The sequence below is a fragment of the Plecotus auritus genome, assembly GCF_963455305.1.
Source record: "Plecotus auritus genome assembly, chromosome: 5".
Taxonomy (NCBI): Eukaryota; Metazoa; Chordata; class Mammalia; order Chiroptera; family Vespertilionidae; genus Plecotus; species Plecotus auritus.
The window spans coordinates 105,142,477-105,161,069 of NC_137776.1; the positions used below are offsets into that span (position 1 = coordinate 105,142,477).

At 43.8% G+C, this 18,593-nt stretch overlaps 1 protein-coding gene across 4 annotated transcripts in view; it reads left to right on the top strand.

Annotated features, from left to right (window-relative positions):
- Window positions 1–6,496: 6,496 nt before the first annotated feature.
- Window positions 6,497–18,593, top strand: part of AUH (AU RNA binding methylglutaconyl-CoA hydratase) — a 206,920-nt gene continuing 194,823 nt past the window's right edge. For 2 of the 4 annotated variants that reach the window (XM_080669179.1, XM_080669180.1), the window contains exon 1: window positions 6,501–6,879. In XM_080669179.1, coding sequence (XP_080525305.1) covers window positions 6,624–6,879 — 256 coding nt within the window. In that variant the 5' untranslated portion in view covers window positions 6,501–6,623. Of the gene's footprint in view, window positions 6,880–18,593 lie in introns of all 4 variants that reach the window. The other 2 variants (XM_080669181.1, XM_080669178.1) reach the window with 2 other exon arrangements.

Genomic DNA, 18,593 nt, shown 5'->3' on the forward strand with positions numbered 1-18,593 from the left:
CCGCCAGCCTAATTGCCCCCAACTGCCCCCCCTGCTGGCCTGATCACCCCTGACTGTCCCCCCCTGCTGGCCTGGTCGCCCCCAACTGCCCCTCCCTGCGGGCCTGGTTGCCCCACGCTGTTCAGTCATCCCTTGGGCCGGCCCTGGGCGGCTGGGCAGCCAACATCCAAGGCTTGCCTGTGCCTCGGGCTGGCCCTGGGTGACTGAGGGGCTGAAGGGACTGGGCGCTGCCATCTTGTGGCTGTGGGTGCTGCCATCTTTGAAGGTGTGGCAGTCAATTAGCATATTCCCTCCTTATTGTCTATGAGCACTGCCATCTTTGTGAGGGCGTGAGGGTCAATTAGCATATTCCCTCTTTATTAGATAGGATTATGTATAACAAGATATTGTAAAAATTAAGTTACAAAATTTTTATTAAAATGTTTCTTACATACAATTATATTGGCTGGGTCACAAAAATGTTAGTTGTGGGCCGCAGGCTGCGAATTTGACATGCTTGTCCTACACTACATATTTAGTTACTGTTCAAAGAGTTCCATATGTAGCCATTGGGAGCTCTTTCACTGGGTTTCTGTAACTCGCTGACAAACTCTCATAATGTGGCGTTATTTTGAGCACTTTCTTACCTTTTGGCATCACACAGCTTCCAGGCTCATCTTGTATATTTCCTATGTTGCCCCAGTGCAAGAATCAGCTATTTCTCCGAGGAGCACTTTTCCTGAAGAATGGTGTTAGAAACTAACCAAGATCTGGGCACTACCTCCTCATTGCTACCTGGGTGTCACTGAGAGAGCAAGGAAATACATGTGTGCATGCTAAGCTGTGTATATAAACTCACCTAACCATTTTTATATATCACATGTGTCTACTCTGAGCTAAACGTGAGTTTATACTGATGTCACTGACTTTATTCCCTTATCACACGGGCCATTCCAGCCCTCCAGCCTCTGCGGCTTTTCTGTATTCTCCACTCCAACAGTGAGAAACTGGCTCTCACCATCTGCCACCTATTTATTTAATTTTTCATTCACTTAAAAGAATTCTAAATGTTAGTACCCTTTAATGGCATTATTCCTTTGGAGGCTCCAGCTGTCTCAGGTTTGGCCAGTGGGGTCCCTTCCAGGCTGTGTCCTCTCACCTCATTGCCTTTTGTTGGGAGGGTATGCTGGACTCATCTTTTATTCTCTCTTAGATATAGAATCAGCCGTATCGTTAAGGAGCCCCAATCCTCCCTCTTCAATGGGATATACTTTACATACCATACAATTTACCCATTTAAATGTATAAAAGCCAATGTTTTTTAGTACAGTCTCAGATATATACGATAATTTATTATATTTTAAAGAATATATACCATAATCACCACGATCCATTTTAGGACATCTTCATCACCCCCAAAAGAAGGCACATATCCTTTAACTGTCGTCCACGAATGTCCCTGTCTTTCCCATACCTAGACTATGATGGCATGTATCTTCAGAGTCTGGTGTGTGTGTGTGTGTGTGTGTGTGTGTGTGTGCATTCACACATACAATTTGCAACAGTGGGGTTGTCCAGGGGAAGGGCCATTTCTGGGAAATCATGACCACAGAGGATCTAATGAAGAGGGTCGAGTTTCCAAACAGAGTATAAGGGGGATTGATCAAGTTTTCCACATCTGGGAGCAGGGGTGAGGACAGGTAGGGGGAAGCCCTGCTGATCATTTGTGGAAAGCAGATGATAGACACAGTAATAACTAAGAACCAGGATTCCGGAGTCCAGTGTTTACTAGTAAGTCTCAGAGCCGTAACATGGTTGTGGGACTCTCAGTGACTTAAGACTTCGGTTGCCTAATCCGTGCAACACCTACTCTCTGCCTCCTGGGTGCAGGAACTCAGGGCACAAGTGGGCGTGGTCAGTACCAATCAATGGGCCCTACATAGTTTTGGTGGGGGTGGAGTGCAGTGTCTGGTCATGGAGGCCTCTTCAGAGCACCATACTTCTCTGGGGACGAGGTCCTCCAGCGAGGCTTAAGGAACCCTCCATGGCCCTGGAGATGTGGTTTTCTGGGTTTGCCATTCAACCCCTCCCCCTTAGAGAGGAATACTCAGGTTAGGTGGAAAGGGAGGCCTTCTGGGAAGTAAACCCACTACAGAGCCTTAGAGAACACTTGCAAAAGAAGGTACAGAAAAGCATTAAAAAGAGACCCAGAGAAATTCAGGGGACTAGTGTTACAATTTTTATTTTGGGACTAGAGCATGAGTAAAATTGTACCCATTCTTTGTACCTTGAACTAAAGTTACAAATATTTAAAATGACTATTTAACACTTAAGAGTTTTGCAGAAATTTGCACAGATAGCTATCTCACCTTGAACACAGATATATATATATAGTATCATCTGATTATTACCTTTTGCACATGTAGTTTTGAAATTGTTTTTTAAAATATAGAACACATAGATTGCAAGTGTCTCTATGTTTCACCATACATGTACAGTATATCCTCAGAGATTTGACATGGTTGTAATTGTATATACAGTTTCAAAAGCTTATCTTTTACATTATCCATCAATTATCCTATCTAATAAAGAGGGAATATGCTAATTGGCCATCACGCCCTCACAAAGATGGTGGTGCCCATAGCCAATAAGGAGGGAATATGCTAATTGACTGCCATGCCCAAAGATGGCAGTGCCCACAGCCACAAGATGGTGGCACTCAGTTCCCCCAGCCCCGCTGGGGTGGCAGGCGCATGGCATGGCTGAGCCCACCCCCAGGCGGGTCCGGCCGCTCTGCACGCCTGGCTCCAGAGTCCCCCAGTCCCTTCAGCCTCCCAGCCACCCAGGGCTGGCCCGAGAGGCACAGGCAAGCCTTGGATGGTTGCTGCCCGGCCGCCCCGGCTGCCTGAGGCTCAGGTAACCAGAGCTGGCCGAGGCTTGTGCTGCCGGCAGTGGCAGCAGCAGAGGTGTGATGGGGGCGTTGCCTTCCCGATCATTGAGGGCTCCCGGACTGTGAGAGGGGGCAGGCTGGCTGAGGGACTCCCCCTCCAGTGCATGTATTTTCATGCACCGGGCCTCTAGTGAAGATATAATTAGCAATGATTCCCAGACAGCTGAAATGCAAAGACAGCCTTCAGTTTGCAGTACAGCTTTTTCTTGTGAAACCTATCATACTTTAGGGCTGTGAACTTTCATCTTAGGATTCACAAAACTTCATATAAAAATAAAAAATCAAGAGTGTGTGGCAGATTGTATTCCCAAATATATGGAATCCCCTTTGTATGTAGCAATAGAATGGTAGCTGGGCATATGGTTACCAGTACACGGTTACATGCTTAGGTCCCTTTTGCTGCTGGTTGTGGCATGTGGGAAGTGGTCAAAGGGGCAGGTGCCATTTCTAGGTCTTCCACTTGATAGAACTGAGTACTCCCCTCACCTTTTTTGTCTTGCTGGTGGCAAGGAGCAGCCACTGCAGACCCAGGCGATGGGAGCCCCATGTTGAAGATGGCAGAGGCATTTCACTGCACCTGGACTGTTCACATTCTCTCCCTCACATTCATGGGTGATGGCCTGAACTTGGACCCAGTGGCCCAGCCATTGCCCTACATACTACTTTCTCCTTGATTGTTTCAGGCAAGACAGTTTTAAAATATTCGCTCATTTTTTCAAAAAGTCCAGAGTTCTGCTTTCTTCTTCACATTATCTTTGCTAAGCTATTTTGTCTTTCTGCTTGTGGCTGGCAACATGTTGATAAGTGTTTATTTCAACAGTGATACCTACGAACTCCTAAGCGTTCTGCGCACAGAACTGCGTTCTAGGAGGGGTGTCTTCTGCCATTCAGGCTGTACTCCAGGGGCTCAGTGTTGGCCATCCTAAAACACACACATTAAATGTTCCATAGAAATAAGCATTAGGAAAACATCAGGGTGTGGCAGATTGAAAAGACTGTTAGCTGAGAGCTGGCTAGAGGCAAGGATCCCAAAACCTGTGAACAGATGAGAGTAATAGTGTTGAATACGCCAAACACCTCTGCCAAACGGATATTCATTGTTTCTGGATCACATTCTGTGCTCCTGGCTCACATCTTTTACTGAAAAGTAGAAAGGAACTAAAGGGAATTAAATTTTGTTGGACACCTTAACATTTATTAAGAGGCTCTGCAAAATAGTGATTAAGAACATGAGGAACTGGAGTCAGATATATCAAATATATTAGCTGCAGAGTTTGATAAATAACTTAATCTCAGTGTTTTCATTTGCAAAAGGGGATAATAATACCACCTTAAAAGTTTTCTAAACATTAAATAAAATAGCATACATAAATGTTTGGAACAGACTAAGAAGTAAGTTGCTAAATGGCCTATCATTATCTATTCTGCTCTCATTTCCTGGTGCCTACTGCTTTACATATTTATCTCATCAATCCTCTAACATGGGCATAATCTTTCCCATGTTACAGATGAAGAAAGTGAAGTTAAAGAATTTGTGTGGTGAAACAGACCTCATTCTAGCTATTTTCGAATGAAGAAATGGAAGCATGGACTATTTAAATAATTTATGGATGTCTCAAAGTGAAGCAATTATGGAGGTGGGATCCAAAGCCATATCTGTCTATCCTGATGTTTGGCAATTCTCTGTTGTCACTTCTGACAGATTGCAATGGCCATGGTGATTACATTAAATTTTAACAATCAATTTTCTCCAAACACCAGGATATCGTCATGACTACTTTCAGTAAGGACCAGAGTCACAACTGTTAGGGAAGGGGCTAGTGTCTCTACGTTGAGCTTTCCCATCAGGCTCTATGCCCATCAAAACCATAGGCAGTCCTTACTCTGATTTCTTTTTTTAAAAACATATTTTTATTGATTTCAGAGAGGAAGGGAGAGGGAGAGAGAGAGAAACATCAATGATGAGAGAGACTCATTGATCAGCTGCCTGCTGCCTGCCCCCTACTGAGCCCACAACCTGGGCATGTGCTCTTGACTGGAATTGAACCGGGAACCCTTCAGTCCGCAGGCTGGTGCTCTATCCACTGAGCAAAACTGGCCAGGGCTTACTCTGATTTCTAATATAACCCAAACGATCGATGATTATCTTTCTGAAGTTGTCCTAGTTGATTGCAAGTATTTTCTGAGGTTATGTTATTTTAAATAGCATTGTCAGGTGGTCTGTAACTCCTTTATTTGAATTTATAATCTACTGAAGAGCCAACATAAAGATATCAAAAAACAATTAGCTACTAAAACAAGTGAACATTAATTAGTTATAATAATTGCAATAGTTGAGCTATAAATAAAATTGTTTCCTAGCAGTTAAAGTGAACATGATTATCAGACAAGGTAAAAGGCACAAGAGGAAGCAAAGTTTTCCCTTGTCCCAAACTACAAAAGAAATTTACAAGTGTCATTTTACAGAAGATAGAATGAAAAGAGCCCTCAACAACATTTCGAAGCAGATGCTGTACACATGAAACTAATACAAAATAATGCTGAATGTAAACTGTAATTGAAAAATAAAATTGACAAAACCCCAAAAATGTAGTCAATGTGCAAAAGCAGAAATTTGTGTGGCAGTGGGAGGATACTCAAAGCAGCATATTTTTCTTTTTTTAAAAAATTTTATTTTATTGTTTAAAGTATTACAAATAGTACATATATCTCCTTTTATCCCCCATTGACCTTCTCCCAGCCTTCCCTAGCCCCCGGCACATGCCCTCATCCCATCCACCCAGTGTCTTGTGTCCATTGGTTGTGCTTATATGCATGCATACAAGTCCTTCGGTTGATCTCTTACCCCAAAACCCCAACACTCCCCAGCCTTCCCGCTGTAATTTGACAGTCTGTTCGATGCTTCAATGCCTCTGTAGCTATCTTTTCATTCATCAGGTTATAATGTTCTTTATTTTCCATAAATGAGTGAGATCATGCGGTATTTTTCTTTCATAAAGCAGCATAGTTTTCAAATAATATTCCTAAACACACCTTTTATCGGTTGGGATTTGATAAAAGGTAGGTAGGAGAAAATCCTAAGTTTTGATGAGCACCTACACACTACATCGATCTTGTGCATTTCTGGTTGAGGAAAGATCCATCTGCTCTAAGTCCCACCTCAACATATGGTTTGGCTGAGCCCCTTTTGTTAATATGATGGCGCCTTACTCTTGACCAGCTTGAGCAGGCGGGCTTAAGGACTCCTGTTATTTTGAACTCCATGTAGTAAGCACCGCGTATGTATACAGGCACGTTTAACCGGTAACCTGTGGCTCTCAAGTGCATGAGTAGTAAAACGGGTCCACGCAGAGCTGCACAGTCAGCCAAACCGGACACAAACACAGAACCCAGGGCATAGCCCAGGAGCGCCGGGAGGAGGCTCCCTGCGGGAAGTCCTACCACCTGTTCCCCAACTGTTCCGCAGCAGGGATGATTGCTCTCTCCTTGTCTCCGCTGGACGTGCCTTCCCCACCGGGGTTACCCCGCCAAGGCCGGGAAGTCCGCTGTCACCGGCCGGGGCGGGGCGAATCCGCGGGGCGGGGCGTAGCGCGCGCGCGGCTATTGGGTCCGGGCAGCAGCGGACTGGGGGCGGGGCCAGGCCGCGCGGCGGGGGTGGGGCAGCCGCCTCTGGCCCACGCCGTAAACAGACAACATGGCGGCGGCGGCGGCACCGGGGGCTCTGGGCGCCTGGCAGGCCGGCCGCGCCCGCCTGGTGGCTGCTTGCTGTGCGCCGCTCGGCCCCCGGTGGACGCTTCCGGGCTCCTTGATGGGCCAGCGGCTGGGGTCGGCCATCTGGGCCCCGGGCTGGGCGCCCGCGGCCGGGGGGCTGCCCCTGCGACGGGGCTACAGCTCCGAGGTGAAGACGGACGACGAGCTGCGGGTACGGTACCTGGAGGAGGAGAACCGAGGTGCGTGGCGGCGCTGGCGGCCGGCGCTCCTAGGAAGGGGTCGCGAGGTCGAGTGTGGGGGCGGATGTCCTTGTCTGCTGAGCGGCTGGTCGGGGTCCCCTCCGCGCCCCAGCACTGGTTGCGCGGGTTTAGCCCTTTCAGCGCCCAGGGGTGCTGTGCGCCGACCCGGGAATGCGGCCCCACTCCGCGCGGAAACAGACGGGCGCTCACGCCCTGGTCCCCAGACCTCTAGACGGCGAAGGTCAATACCCATGTGTGATATTTGCTTCCAGGTTTTGTTCTTGCTCTGTAATTGCTTCCTGTGAACTCAGATGTCGGGGCGTTTCAGAAGCTCCAGTGAGAAAGCACTTTAGCATTCTGAAGAATTTTACATATAAAGCTGTCCAGCTGGAACAATTTTCCCCCTGTCCATTTTATCTTAGAAAGTTAGTTGGGGGTATTATTCCACTTCAGTTACACAGTTTTGAACATGTTTTGTCTTCCGGTTACCGTGCTCAGCTGTGAGGACCCCATCGTGGATGATCCTGATGTTGCCCTTGAGTTACCTCCTGTGGGAGGAGACAGATGCCGGAGGCTACCGTTCAGTGGGAGGAGGGTTGTGAAAGATGGTACATGCCATTCGGAGTGATTACACAGTTGAAGCTGTATTCCTTTCACTTGCCACGTGGGGGAAATCTAAAGGGGGTCTTGAAAGGTGTAATAGCAGTTTGCCATAGGACCAGTCATTTAATTTTGACGTACAGTTAATTAGGCACCTATAGTCTCTTATGCAGAAGTGCAAAACCAAGTTAAGTCACAATTGCTGTTTTTAAGCAGCTCCTTGTATAGTGAGGTAGATACTGGCGACTGTGAGGCTGTGCTGACTTGGACTGGTGAGAGCACAGGGCTATAAAACCCCAAGGGGGTATGTGGTCGGTTATTTGGGGGAGACTGGAAAACTTGCGAGGCGAGATTCTGAGGGTTAGGTTAGTGTTTTGCCAGATAAAACAGGCTCCATGGCATTCCTTACTAGGAAATGGAATTGGACATTCGGGAGGGTTCTGAGGCAAACGTCTCTGTGCCTCAGCTTTCTTGTGTATAAAATAGGAAAAATAGTACCAACTTCGTGTGGTTGCTGTGAAGATTAAATGGTAATGTAAACTGCCCACTAAGTATCTGGCGGTTAGCAGGTGCTCTGGAGTGTGTTTATTATTTCAGACAGAGACAAGGCATGGAATATGAACATGTGAGTTGTTTTGGGGAAATGTAAGGAAAGTTTGGCTGCAGTACGGCATGATAGGGGTGGTCCTAGGGGATTCAGCTGGAAAGTCTTTTAGGTTAGCTTAGTCTCACTGGAATGTCCATTCCATTAGGTGTAGCAACAGTACATTCGATACAGAAGGAGTGCATGTGCAATATAATATGCACCATGTTCTATATTTCTTCATTTTTATGACTTCACCAATTCACATTGAAAGTGAGTTTTCATAAAATGCCTGGGAATTCCATAAGTTAGGATCCAAATGGATTAAAGAGAAGAAATGAAAGCATACAAGACAATTTAATAATTAAGATATTTTAGTTACCTCAAATAACCTGTAAAATCAGGTATTAGGACATCATGGTTTCTTAAGAAAATTGACCCAGCTTCCTCGAGGGATGGGCAAGAATGACAACTCAGGCTTAGCAGAGTATGCTCTGCCTTACTATCCAACCAGCAGGAAGCAGTGCAAAGAAAACATGAGGTCCAGGATGCTGTGGTGACGGAGTCTCCCTGGGGCCTCTGCTTCTCATAGCAGCTAGTCCAAAATGGCTCTCCAGCAGTCCGCAAGGAATCTTAGAACCCTCCGTATCAGAAGCCCCGGACTACACCCTGTCCAGTCGGCCTCTAGGCTGGGGGAGGTTGGTAGCACAGAATACACCAGCCCTCATCTGTTATCTAATTTGTCCCGTACTTCTCATTTGTTGTGGAGGCACAAGGTATACACCCGGTTTCTTTAGTGGTTATTGCTTGCATTGTTGCCCAACCTACTTAGTCCTGTTCATGGTTTACAAAGGTCTCTCTTGGTCTTGGGCAACAGCCTCCTTTGTAAGTCAACTGATCATTCTCTTCCCAGTGTATTCTTTACACTGGTGCTGGAGTTACCTTATTTGAAGGCCAAGAATCAACTCTCTGCTCAGGTAAAACACCGCTAGTGGCTTCCCATTGCCTGCAGGTCCTCATAGCCGGCAGGCCTTCCCAGTGCCTCCTCTCCCTTCAGCTCAGCTGAGCTTTGTTTATTTCTGCTTTGCACCCAAGTGGAATGACCTCTCCCTTCTCTTACCAACCGTCTCCCGGTCTGGCACGCTTCTCCTTATCATTGTGACCCATTTCAAAGGTAATCTTTACGAACCTAATTGGAACAACTCCTGGCAGAAACAGCAAACAAGTAAATGCATAATGCAAGTCATCCTTGATACCTGCTTCTCCTCCTTATTCACCTCTAGATGTTCAAGTCTTCCTGAGTGTCTTTGAAATCTTTCCACTTTTCTCTATGTTCTTCTTTATCAATACCTCTCTTGTCCAAGCCAGCATCGTCTCTCAGGTGGACTATTGCAGAGATCTCATGATTTTATATTATGGCATGTGAATTACATAATTATATATGTAGCTATATATAATTACATAATTATATATGTTAATTACATAATTCACATGCCATAAAATTCAAAATGTAGACTTTTTTAGTGTATTTACAGAGTTGTGCAACCATCACCTCAATCCAGATATAGAACATTTTTATCAGTGCAAAAAGAAACCCTGTTCTCTTTAGCAGTGACTTGACTTCCCATTGTCACAGTCCTGCTGCCCCCAAAATAAGACCCATTTGTCTACTCTGACATTTCATATAAAGAAATCATGTAATATGTGTTTTTTGTGTGTGGCTTCTTTAACTTCCAAAGTTCATCCATGTTATATATAGTACTTCATTTCTTTTTATGGCTAGATAATTAATTGTATGAATATATCACATTTTATCTTTTTTTAAAATTTATTTCATAGAGGAAGGGAGAGGGAGAAAGAAATAGAAACATCAATGATGAGAGAGAATCATTAATCGGCTGCCACCTGCACATTCCCTACTGGGGATTGAGCTGGCAACCGGGGCATGTGCCCTTGACCGGAATTGAACCTGGGACCCTTCAATCAGCAGGCGGATGCTCTATCCACTGTGCCAAACCAGCTAGGTCTATCACATTTTATCTTTTATCATTGATGTACATTTGAGTTGTTGCCATTTAGTGGATAAGTGAACAATGCTGCTTAGAATATTCATGTACACATGTTGTAAACATCTGTTTTTATTAGGAGTGGAATTTCTGGGTCACACGTAATTCTATGATTTAACATTTTAAGGAACTATGGAACTTTTCCAAAGTGGCTGCAGCAATTTACATTCCCACTAGTGAGGTATGAGGGCTCCAATTTCTTCACATTTTGACCAACTTTTGTTATTGTTCGTGTTTTTTATTACATCTGGTGCTTGTAAAGTGATATTGTGACTTTGATTTGGATTTGCCTAATGGTTAGTGATTTTGAATCTTTTCATGTGCTTATGGGCCATGTGTGTATCTTTTTTAGAGAAATGTCTTAAATCCTTTTCCCATTTGTAACTGGTTTGTCCTTTTATTGTTGAATTACGAGAGTTCTTTATATATTCTGGATGCAAATTTTGTATCAGATACTTGATTTGCAAATGCTTTCTCCTATTTTGTGGGTTGTCTTTTCATTTTCTTTTTTTTAAGCCTCATCTGAGGATATGTTTATTGATTTTAGAGACAGAAGAAAGGAAGAGGAAGAGAGAGAGAGAGAGACAGAGAGAAAGAGAGGTGAGAAACATCAATTGGTTACCTTCCATATGCCCCCACAACTAGGGATCGAACACACAACCTAGGTATGTGCCCTGACCAGGAATGGAATCTGAAACCTTTTGGTGTTTGGAATGGTGCTCCAACCAACTGAGCCACCTGGCCAGGGCTCTTTTCACTTTCTTAATGGTTTAATTTGAAGAACCCAGGTTTTTAGTTTTGATGTAGTTCAATTTGTTTATTTTGTTTCTTTTGTTGCTGTGCTTTTGGATCATATCTAAGAAACTTCCTTAAGCCAAGGCCACAATGATTTATACCTGTTTTCTTATAAGAGTTTTATGGTTTGGCTCTTATATTTGTTCCTGTGATCCATTTTCAGTTATTTTTTGCGAGGTAAGAGGTTAACTTCATTCTTTTGCTTGTGGATAGACAGTGTCCCAGCACTATTTGTTCAAAAGACTGTTCTTTCACCACTGAATTGGCTTGGCAACCTTGTTAAAAATTAATTGACTATAAATAAGAGTTTATTTATGGACTTTGAGTTCTGTCTCATTTATCTATGTGTCTGTCTTTATGCTGGTACCATACTGTTTGATTTCAGTATCTTTATAGTAACATTTGATTTGGATAGTCTGAGTCCTCCAATTTTTGTTCTTTTCAAACTATTCTGTCTATTCTGGACTCTCTCATTACTACAAGAATTAAAGGATCAGCTTGTGAATTTCTTCAAGAAAGCTAACTAGAATTTCAATAAGAATTGTACATCAATTTGGGGAATATTGCCATTTAACAATGTTAAATTTTCCTGTCCATGAACATGGGATGTTTTGTAGTTTTCAGTGTACAAAGCTTCTTATGTTAAATTCACTCCTATTTTATTTTCTTTGGATGCTATTGTAAATGGAATTGTTTTCTTAGTTTCATTTTCAGATTGTTTATTGCTAATGTAATACAATTATTTCTGTATGTTGATCTTGTATCATGCAACTTTGCTGAACTTGCTTATTTGTTCTCATAGTTTTTTAGCAGATTTCTTAATATTTACTATATACAGATCATGTCATCTACAAATAGAAGTAATTTTACTTCTTTTCCAATCTGGCTGTCTTTTATTTCTTTTCTAATCTCTCTGGTTGGAGCCTCCATTATTTATACTAATAAAAGGGTAATATGCAAATTGGTCATGACGCCCTCATAGTAACAACCAAACAGCAGGCTGCATGGGGCGACAAGGCCGGCAGGGGGTTTAGCGAGGGATGACCAAACGACTGACCAGCAGGCTGCGTGGGGTGACCAGGCTGGCAGGGGGGGCACTAAGGGGCAACCAGGTCGGCAGCGGGTTGCAGTTGGGGGCGACCAGGCCATAGGGAGGGCAGGTAGGGGCGATCAGGCAGGCAGGCAGGTGAGCAGTTGGGAGCCAGCGGTCCTGGATTGAGAGAGGGAAGTCCGACTGCCGGTTTTGGCCCGATCCCTGGGATCGGGTCTAAACCAGCAGCGACATCCCCCAAGGGGTCCGGATTGGAGAGGGTGCAGGCTGGGCTGAGGGGACTCCCTCCCCCTGTGCACGAATTTCGTGCACCGGGCCTCTAGTAATCTATAATAATATATACTAGTAAAAGGGTAATATGCTAATTAGACCGGGTGACTGGTCATCTTCCGGACACCTGACTTCCTTCCGGTCAAAGCCACAGTGGTGAGGGCCGAGGCAGAGGTGGTTAGGGGCGATCAGGCTGGCAGGGGAGGACAGTGGGGGCGATCAGGCCGGGAGGAGAGTGCATTTGGGGGCCATCAGGCCAGCAGGGGAGGGCAGTTGAGGGCCATCAGGCTGGCAGGGGAGCAGTTAGGTGGCGATCAGGCAGGCAGGCAGGCAGGCATGTGAGTGGTTAGAAGACAGTGGTCCTGGATTGTGAGAGGGATGTCAGACTGCCAGTTTATTAGTATAGATTATTATAGATTATAATGGAGGCTCCAACCAGAGAGATTAGAAAAGAGAAAGAAATAAAAGACAGCCAGATTGGAGAAGAAGTAAAATTACTTCTATTTGCAGATGACATGATCTGTATATTGTAAATATTGAGAAATCTGCTAAAAAACGATGAGAACAAATAAGCAAGTTCAGCAAAGTTGCATGATACAAGATCAACATACAAAAATAATTGTATTACATTAGCAATAAACAATCTGAAAATGAAACTAAGAAAACAATTCCATTTACAATAGCATCCAAACAAAATAAAACTGGCAGTTGGACATCCCCCAAAGGGTCCCAGATTGGAGAGGGTGCAGGCCCGGCTGAGGGACACCACCTCCCATGCATGAATTTAGTGCACTGGGCCTCTAGTAAAAGCATAATATGCTAATTAGACCGGACAGCTGATCGAACTTCCGGACGTCCTTCTGGACGAAGCCAGGGCTGCGAGGGCCAAGCCCCTTGCACAAATTTCGTGCATCGGGCCTCTAGTGTTGGATAAAAGTATCAGGAGCAGACATCCTTATCTTGCTCCCTATTATGAGGGGAAAGCATTCAGTCTTTCATCATTAAGTATATTATCTCTGGGTTTTTTGGAGATGCCCTTTATGGGATTGAAAAAGCTCCCATCTATTCATAATCTGTTTTACCATTTTGAATTTTGTCAGATGCTGTTTTGGCACCTATTAAAATGATCATATGATTTTTCTTGTTTAGCCTGTTGATGTGATGGATTACGTTAATTGGTTTTCAAATATCGAACCAGTCTTGTGTGCCTGGAATAAATCCCACTTGGTTATGGTATACTAGTGGCCCGGTGCACAAAATTTGTGCACATTAAAAGGGGATTTAGAGGAAATAATTTAATATTGCTATTTGCCCCTTCTCTATAATAGAAGTGTCAGAGATGAAAGAAAATTAGTAAAATGTATATGAAAACCTTCCTCCTATCAGAGTCTGGGCCACACCACAGGACCCAGAGTCAAGTCCCCACCCACCCACACGCGCCTCAAAATCGTGTGAGATCCAGACCCGGCCGCCCACCCCCCAATTGGGCTAGATCCAGACCCGGCCAGTCCCACCCTCAGCAAGCCCCACCGGGGCAGGGGATGTAGCCTCAGGTCCCCTGGCCTGGCGCCAGGACAGGGGAGGGCATGGCCCGAGGTCCCCCAGCCCAGACCAGGGCGGGGGGCATGCTTTGAGGTCCCCCGACAAGCCCCGCCAGGTGTGGGACATGGCCTGAGATCTCCTGTCAAGCCCTGCTGGGTGGGGGCATGGCGTGAGGTCCCCTGTCAAGCCCCGCAGGCGGGAGGGGGGCGGGCACAGCCTCAGGTCTCACATCAAGCCCCACTGGGCAGGGGATGCGGCCTGAGTTCCCCTGACCCAGCACTGGGGGTGTACCTTGAGGTCCCCCGTCAAGCCCCGCTGGGTGGGGCGGCGCATGGCCTGAGGTCCCCTGTCAAGCCTTGCCAGGCAGGAGGGCGCAGCCTTAGGTCCCCTGGCCTGTGCTGGGGCGGGGGGTGTGACCTGAGGTCCCCTGGCTTGGTGCTGGGGTGGGGGGTCGCGGCCTGAAGTTTCCTGTCAAGCCCCACCTGGTGGGGGGCGTGGCCTGAGTTCCCCCGACCCAGCACTGGGGCTGCACCTTGAGGTCCCCCGTCAAGCCCCACTGGGTGGGGCGCACGGCCTGAGGTCCCCTGTCAAGCCCCGCCAGGCAGGAGGGTGTAGCCTCAGGTCTCCTAGCCCGGTGCTGGGGCGGGGGGTGCAGCCTGAGATCTCCTGTCAAGCCTTGCTGGGTGGGGGGTGCGGTCTGAGGTCCCCCGGCCTGGAGCTGGGGTGGGGGGAGCAGCCTGAGGTCCCCCAGCCTGGTGCCAAGGCGGGAGGCATGGCCTGAGGTCCCCTGTCAAGCCCTGCCGGGCGGGTGGTGCGGTCTGAGGTCCCCCGGCCTGGCACTGGGGCGGGGGGAGCAGCCTGAGGTCCCCTAGCCCAGCACCAGGACAGGAAGTGCACCTTGAGGTCCCCTGTCAAGCTCTGCCGGGTGTGGGGCATGGCCTGAGGTCCCCTGTCAAGCCCCACGGGGGTGGGGGACAGCGTAGACTCAGGTCCCTGCTGATTGTTCATTAAGGCTCCTTATGGGAACTTGGCCTCAGCTGTGGGTGCAGCCATCTTTGTGATGGAGTGATGGTCAATTAGCATATTCCCTATTTATTTGATAGGATTATACATTTCTGGATTTGATTTGCTAGTATTTTGTTGAGGATTTTTGCATCTATGTTCATGAGAGCTAGTGGTTTTTATTTTTTCGTGCTTGAGATGCCTTTTTCTGGTTTTGGTATGAATGTAATGCTTGCTTCATAGAATTATCTAGAAGTGCTCCTTTCTGCTTATATTTTCTGGAGGAGATTACTGAGAAATTCTGTCACTTATTTTTGAATGCTTTGGTAGAATTCACCTGCAAAATCATGTACTAGTATATTAGATGCTTTCTGCTTGGAAGGTTATTATTTATTGATTAAGTTTCTTGAATTGATACAGGCCTATTTAATTTATCTATTTCTCATGTGAGTTCTGGTAGATTGTCTCTTTCAAAGAATTCTCCCATTTCATCTAAGTTACCAAATTTGTGGGATAGAGTTGTTTATAGTATTCCTTTGTTATGCATATGACATCAATGGAATTCAGTAATGATGATACTTCTTTCATTTCTGATATTAGTAATTCTCTCTTTTTTTTTCATAGTTTGCCTGATTAGAGGCTTATCAATTTACTGATCTTTTTAAAGAACTAGCTTTGAAAAAAAAATTTTAATGATTTTTAGAAAGGGAGAGGGATAGAGAGAAACATGGATGAGAGAGAAACATCATGTATTGGCTGCCCCGTGTATGCCACCTACTGGGGATTGAGCCCGCAACCTGGGTATGTGCCCTCACCCCTGACTGGGAATCAGTCAAGATCTCCAAGTTCCTTGGTCCATGCTCAACCACTGAGTCACACCTTTTTCTACTGATTTTCTATTTTCAATCTTATTGTTTTCTGCTGATGTTTTTTCTTTTTTCTATTATTTTAGACTTAATTTGCTTTTGTTCTAGTTTCTTAAGGTGGAAGCTTAGATTATCAATTGTAGATGGTTCTTAATATGTGCAGTGAATCAATGCTGTAAGTTTCCTCTAAGCACTGCTTTTGCTATAACCCACAAATTTTGATAAGCTGTATTTTTATTTTCATTTATTTAAAATATTTTAAATTTCTCTTAAGATTTCTTTTTTTAACTTAAGTGCTATTCAGAAGTACCTCACTTAATCTCCAAGTATTTTCTAGCTGTCTGTTACTGATTTCTAAGAGCATACTTCAATATGATTTTTTATTGTTTTAAATTTGTTAAGGTGTGTTTTTGGCCCAGAATGTGGTCTGTGTTGGCAAATGTGTATTCTGTTGTTGGCTGCAGTAGTTTATATTCAGTTAGATCTAGTTTTCAGTTATAGTTGACTGGTGTTGCTCAGCTCAGCTATACCCTTCCCTGATTTTCTGCCTGCTGGATCTGTCAGTTATTGATAGGTGCATTACATGAGATTTGTTGTAATAATTGTTAAATTATTGAAGTTCACAGACATTTTCAAATAAAGTTAATCATTTGGTAAAATTAAAAATAAAATAAAAACACTGTGGAATGGTGCCACCCCTTCACTTTCAGGCCCTTTCATCAAAAGTAAAGACTTTAAATATCTGTTGAATCCCTGCTGTAAATGATAATTTCATTCACTGTCTGTATTATTTGTGTTACCTATACAATTATTTTTACAGACAGTATCTGGACTCCTTTCTGTGTAAGATGAGAAAAGGAAATGTTTGCTGTTTTATTTCTTTCATCTTCTACCTTCCAATTTCTGTCATTTGTAACTCTTAGTTTACATCATAAAAACTTACGCTAGTTACATTTTGTTCTCCCATAACTTAATGCTTTCTCTATAGATGGACTACAAACAGGGTTTATACTGCCACTGTGACAGTTATGTTGACACTACCTTCAATGTCTCCAGCAGCGGTCTTCTTCCCATCTCCACTCCATAGCCCAGGGCCTGTGCACTGTTTCTCACCTGGACCTCTGCTGGAGCTTCTTGGTTGGTGTCCCCCAGTATACTTTTATTTATTTTTGTAAATTGAGTTGAAATTCATATAACAGAGAATTTATCATTTTAAAGTTTTTAAGTGTACAGTTCAATGGTTTTTAGTGTATTCAACATGTTGTACAACCATCACTACTGTCATTACAGATTACTTGCATTACCTCCAAAGCAAATCCATACCCCTTAGTCAGCCCCTCCTCACTCCCCTCTCCCCAGTTGCCAGAAACCATGAATCTCCTTTCTGTCTTTATGGACTTGCCTGTACCAGGTTTTTCATAGAAATAGATTCAAATAATAGGTGGCTTTAGGTATCTGGCTCCTTTCATCCTTATGTTTCAGTACTTCATTCCTTTTTATGGCTGAATGATACTCCATTTTTATTTGTTTCTACTTTTTAGGTATTATGAATAATGCTGCCGAACACTTGCATACAATTGTTTGAGCACATGTTTTCATTTCTTTTGAGTAGATACTTAGGAGGAGAATCATTGGGTCATACGGTAATTTTATGTTTAGTTTTTAGAGGACCCACCAAACTTTTCCACAGCAGCTACACCATTTTACATTTTCAACTATCTATAAGGGCACCTATTTTCCCATATCCTCCTCAACACTTACTTGTTCCCACTTTTTTTTTGTTATAGCCATTCTGCTGGTTGTGAACTGACACCTCATTGTGGTTTTGATTTGCATTTCTCTAATAACAAATGATGTTTAGCATCATTTCATGTGCTGATTGGGCATTTGTATATTTCCTTTGGAAAAATACCTATTTAAATATTTTGCTCAGTATTCCATTGGGTTGTCTTTTTTATTGTGAGTAATAAGAATTCTTTATATAATCTGTGTATTAACTCCATATCATATATATGATTTGCACATATTTTCTCTTCCAGGATTGTTTTATCACTTTCTAGATAATGTTGAGGAGGTCTGATTTATTTGTTTTTCTTTTGTTGCTTCTGCTTTTGTTGTGATATTTAAGACGCTGTTGCCTAATCCAAGATCATGAAGATTTATACTTACGTTTCCTCCTAGGAGTGTTATAGTTGTAGCTCGTACAGTTCTGTCCTGCATCCATTTTGAGATGTTTTATATATGGTGTGAGGAAAGGGTCCAATACAGTCTTTTGTGGGTGAGTAGTCCCACCACTATTTGTTGAAAAGACTATTTTTGCACCATTGAATGATCTTGGTATCCTTGTCTAAAACCAGTTGACCTTAAAAGTGTTTATTTCTGAAGTCTTAATTCAATTCCATTGATCTATATGTCTGTCCATATGCCAGTATCACACTGTTTGATAACTGTAGCTTTGTAATAAGTTTTGAAATCAGGAAGTGTCCCAATTAAATCCTCCAAATAAGTCTTTCAACTTATTTCTTGTTTTTTATTTTTTTGATTGTTTTTGGCTATTTGGGATCCTTGCAATTCCATTTACATTTTAATGTCAGTCTTTCTGCAAAAAAGGCAGTTGGAACTTTGATAGAGATGTGTAGATCAATTTGGGAAGTATTGCCTCCCTAACAATTAAATCTTTTATGAACACAGGACACCTTTTTTACCTATTTAGGTCTTAATTTCTTTAAATGATATTTTATAGTTTTTAGTGTACAGTCTTGAACAAGTTTATTCCTAAGTATTCTATTCCTTTTGATGCTATTACAAATTGAATTGTTTTCCTAATATTATTTTTGGAGTGTTTGTTGATACCGTAGTGTATAGAAATATGGTGGCTTTTTATATATTGATCTTGTATCATGTAACTTTGTTGAGTTCATTTATTAGCTCCAATAGTT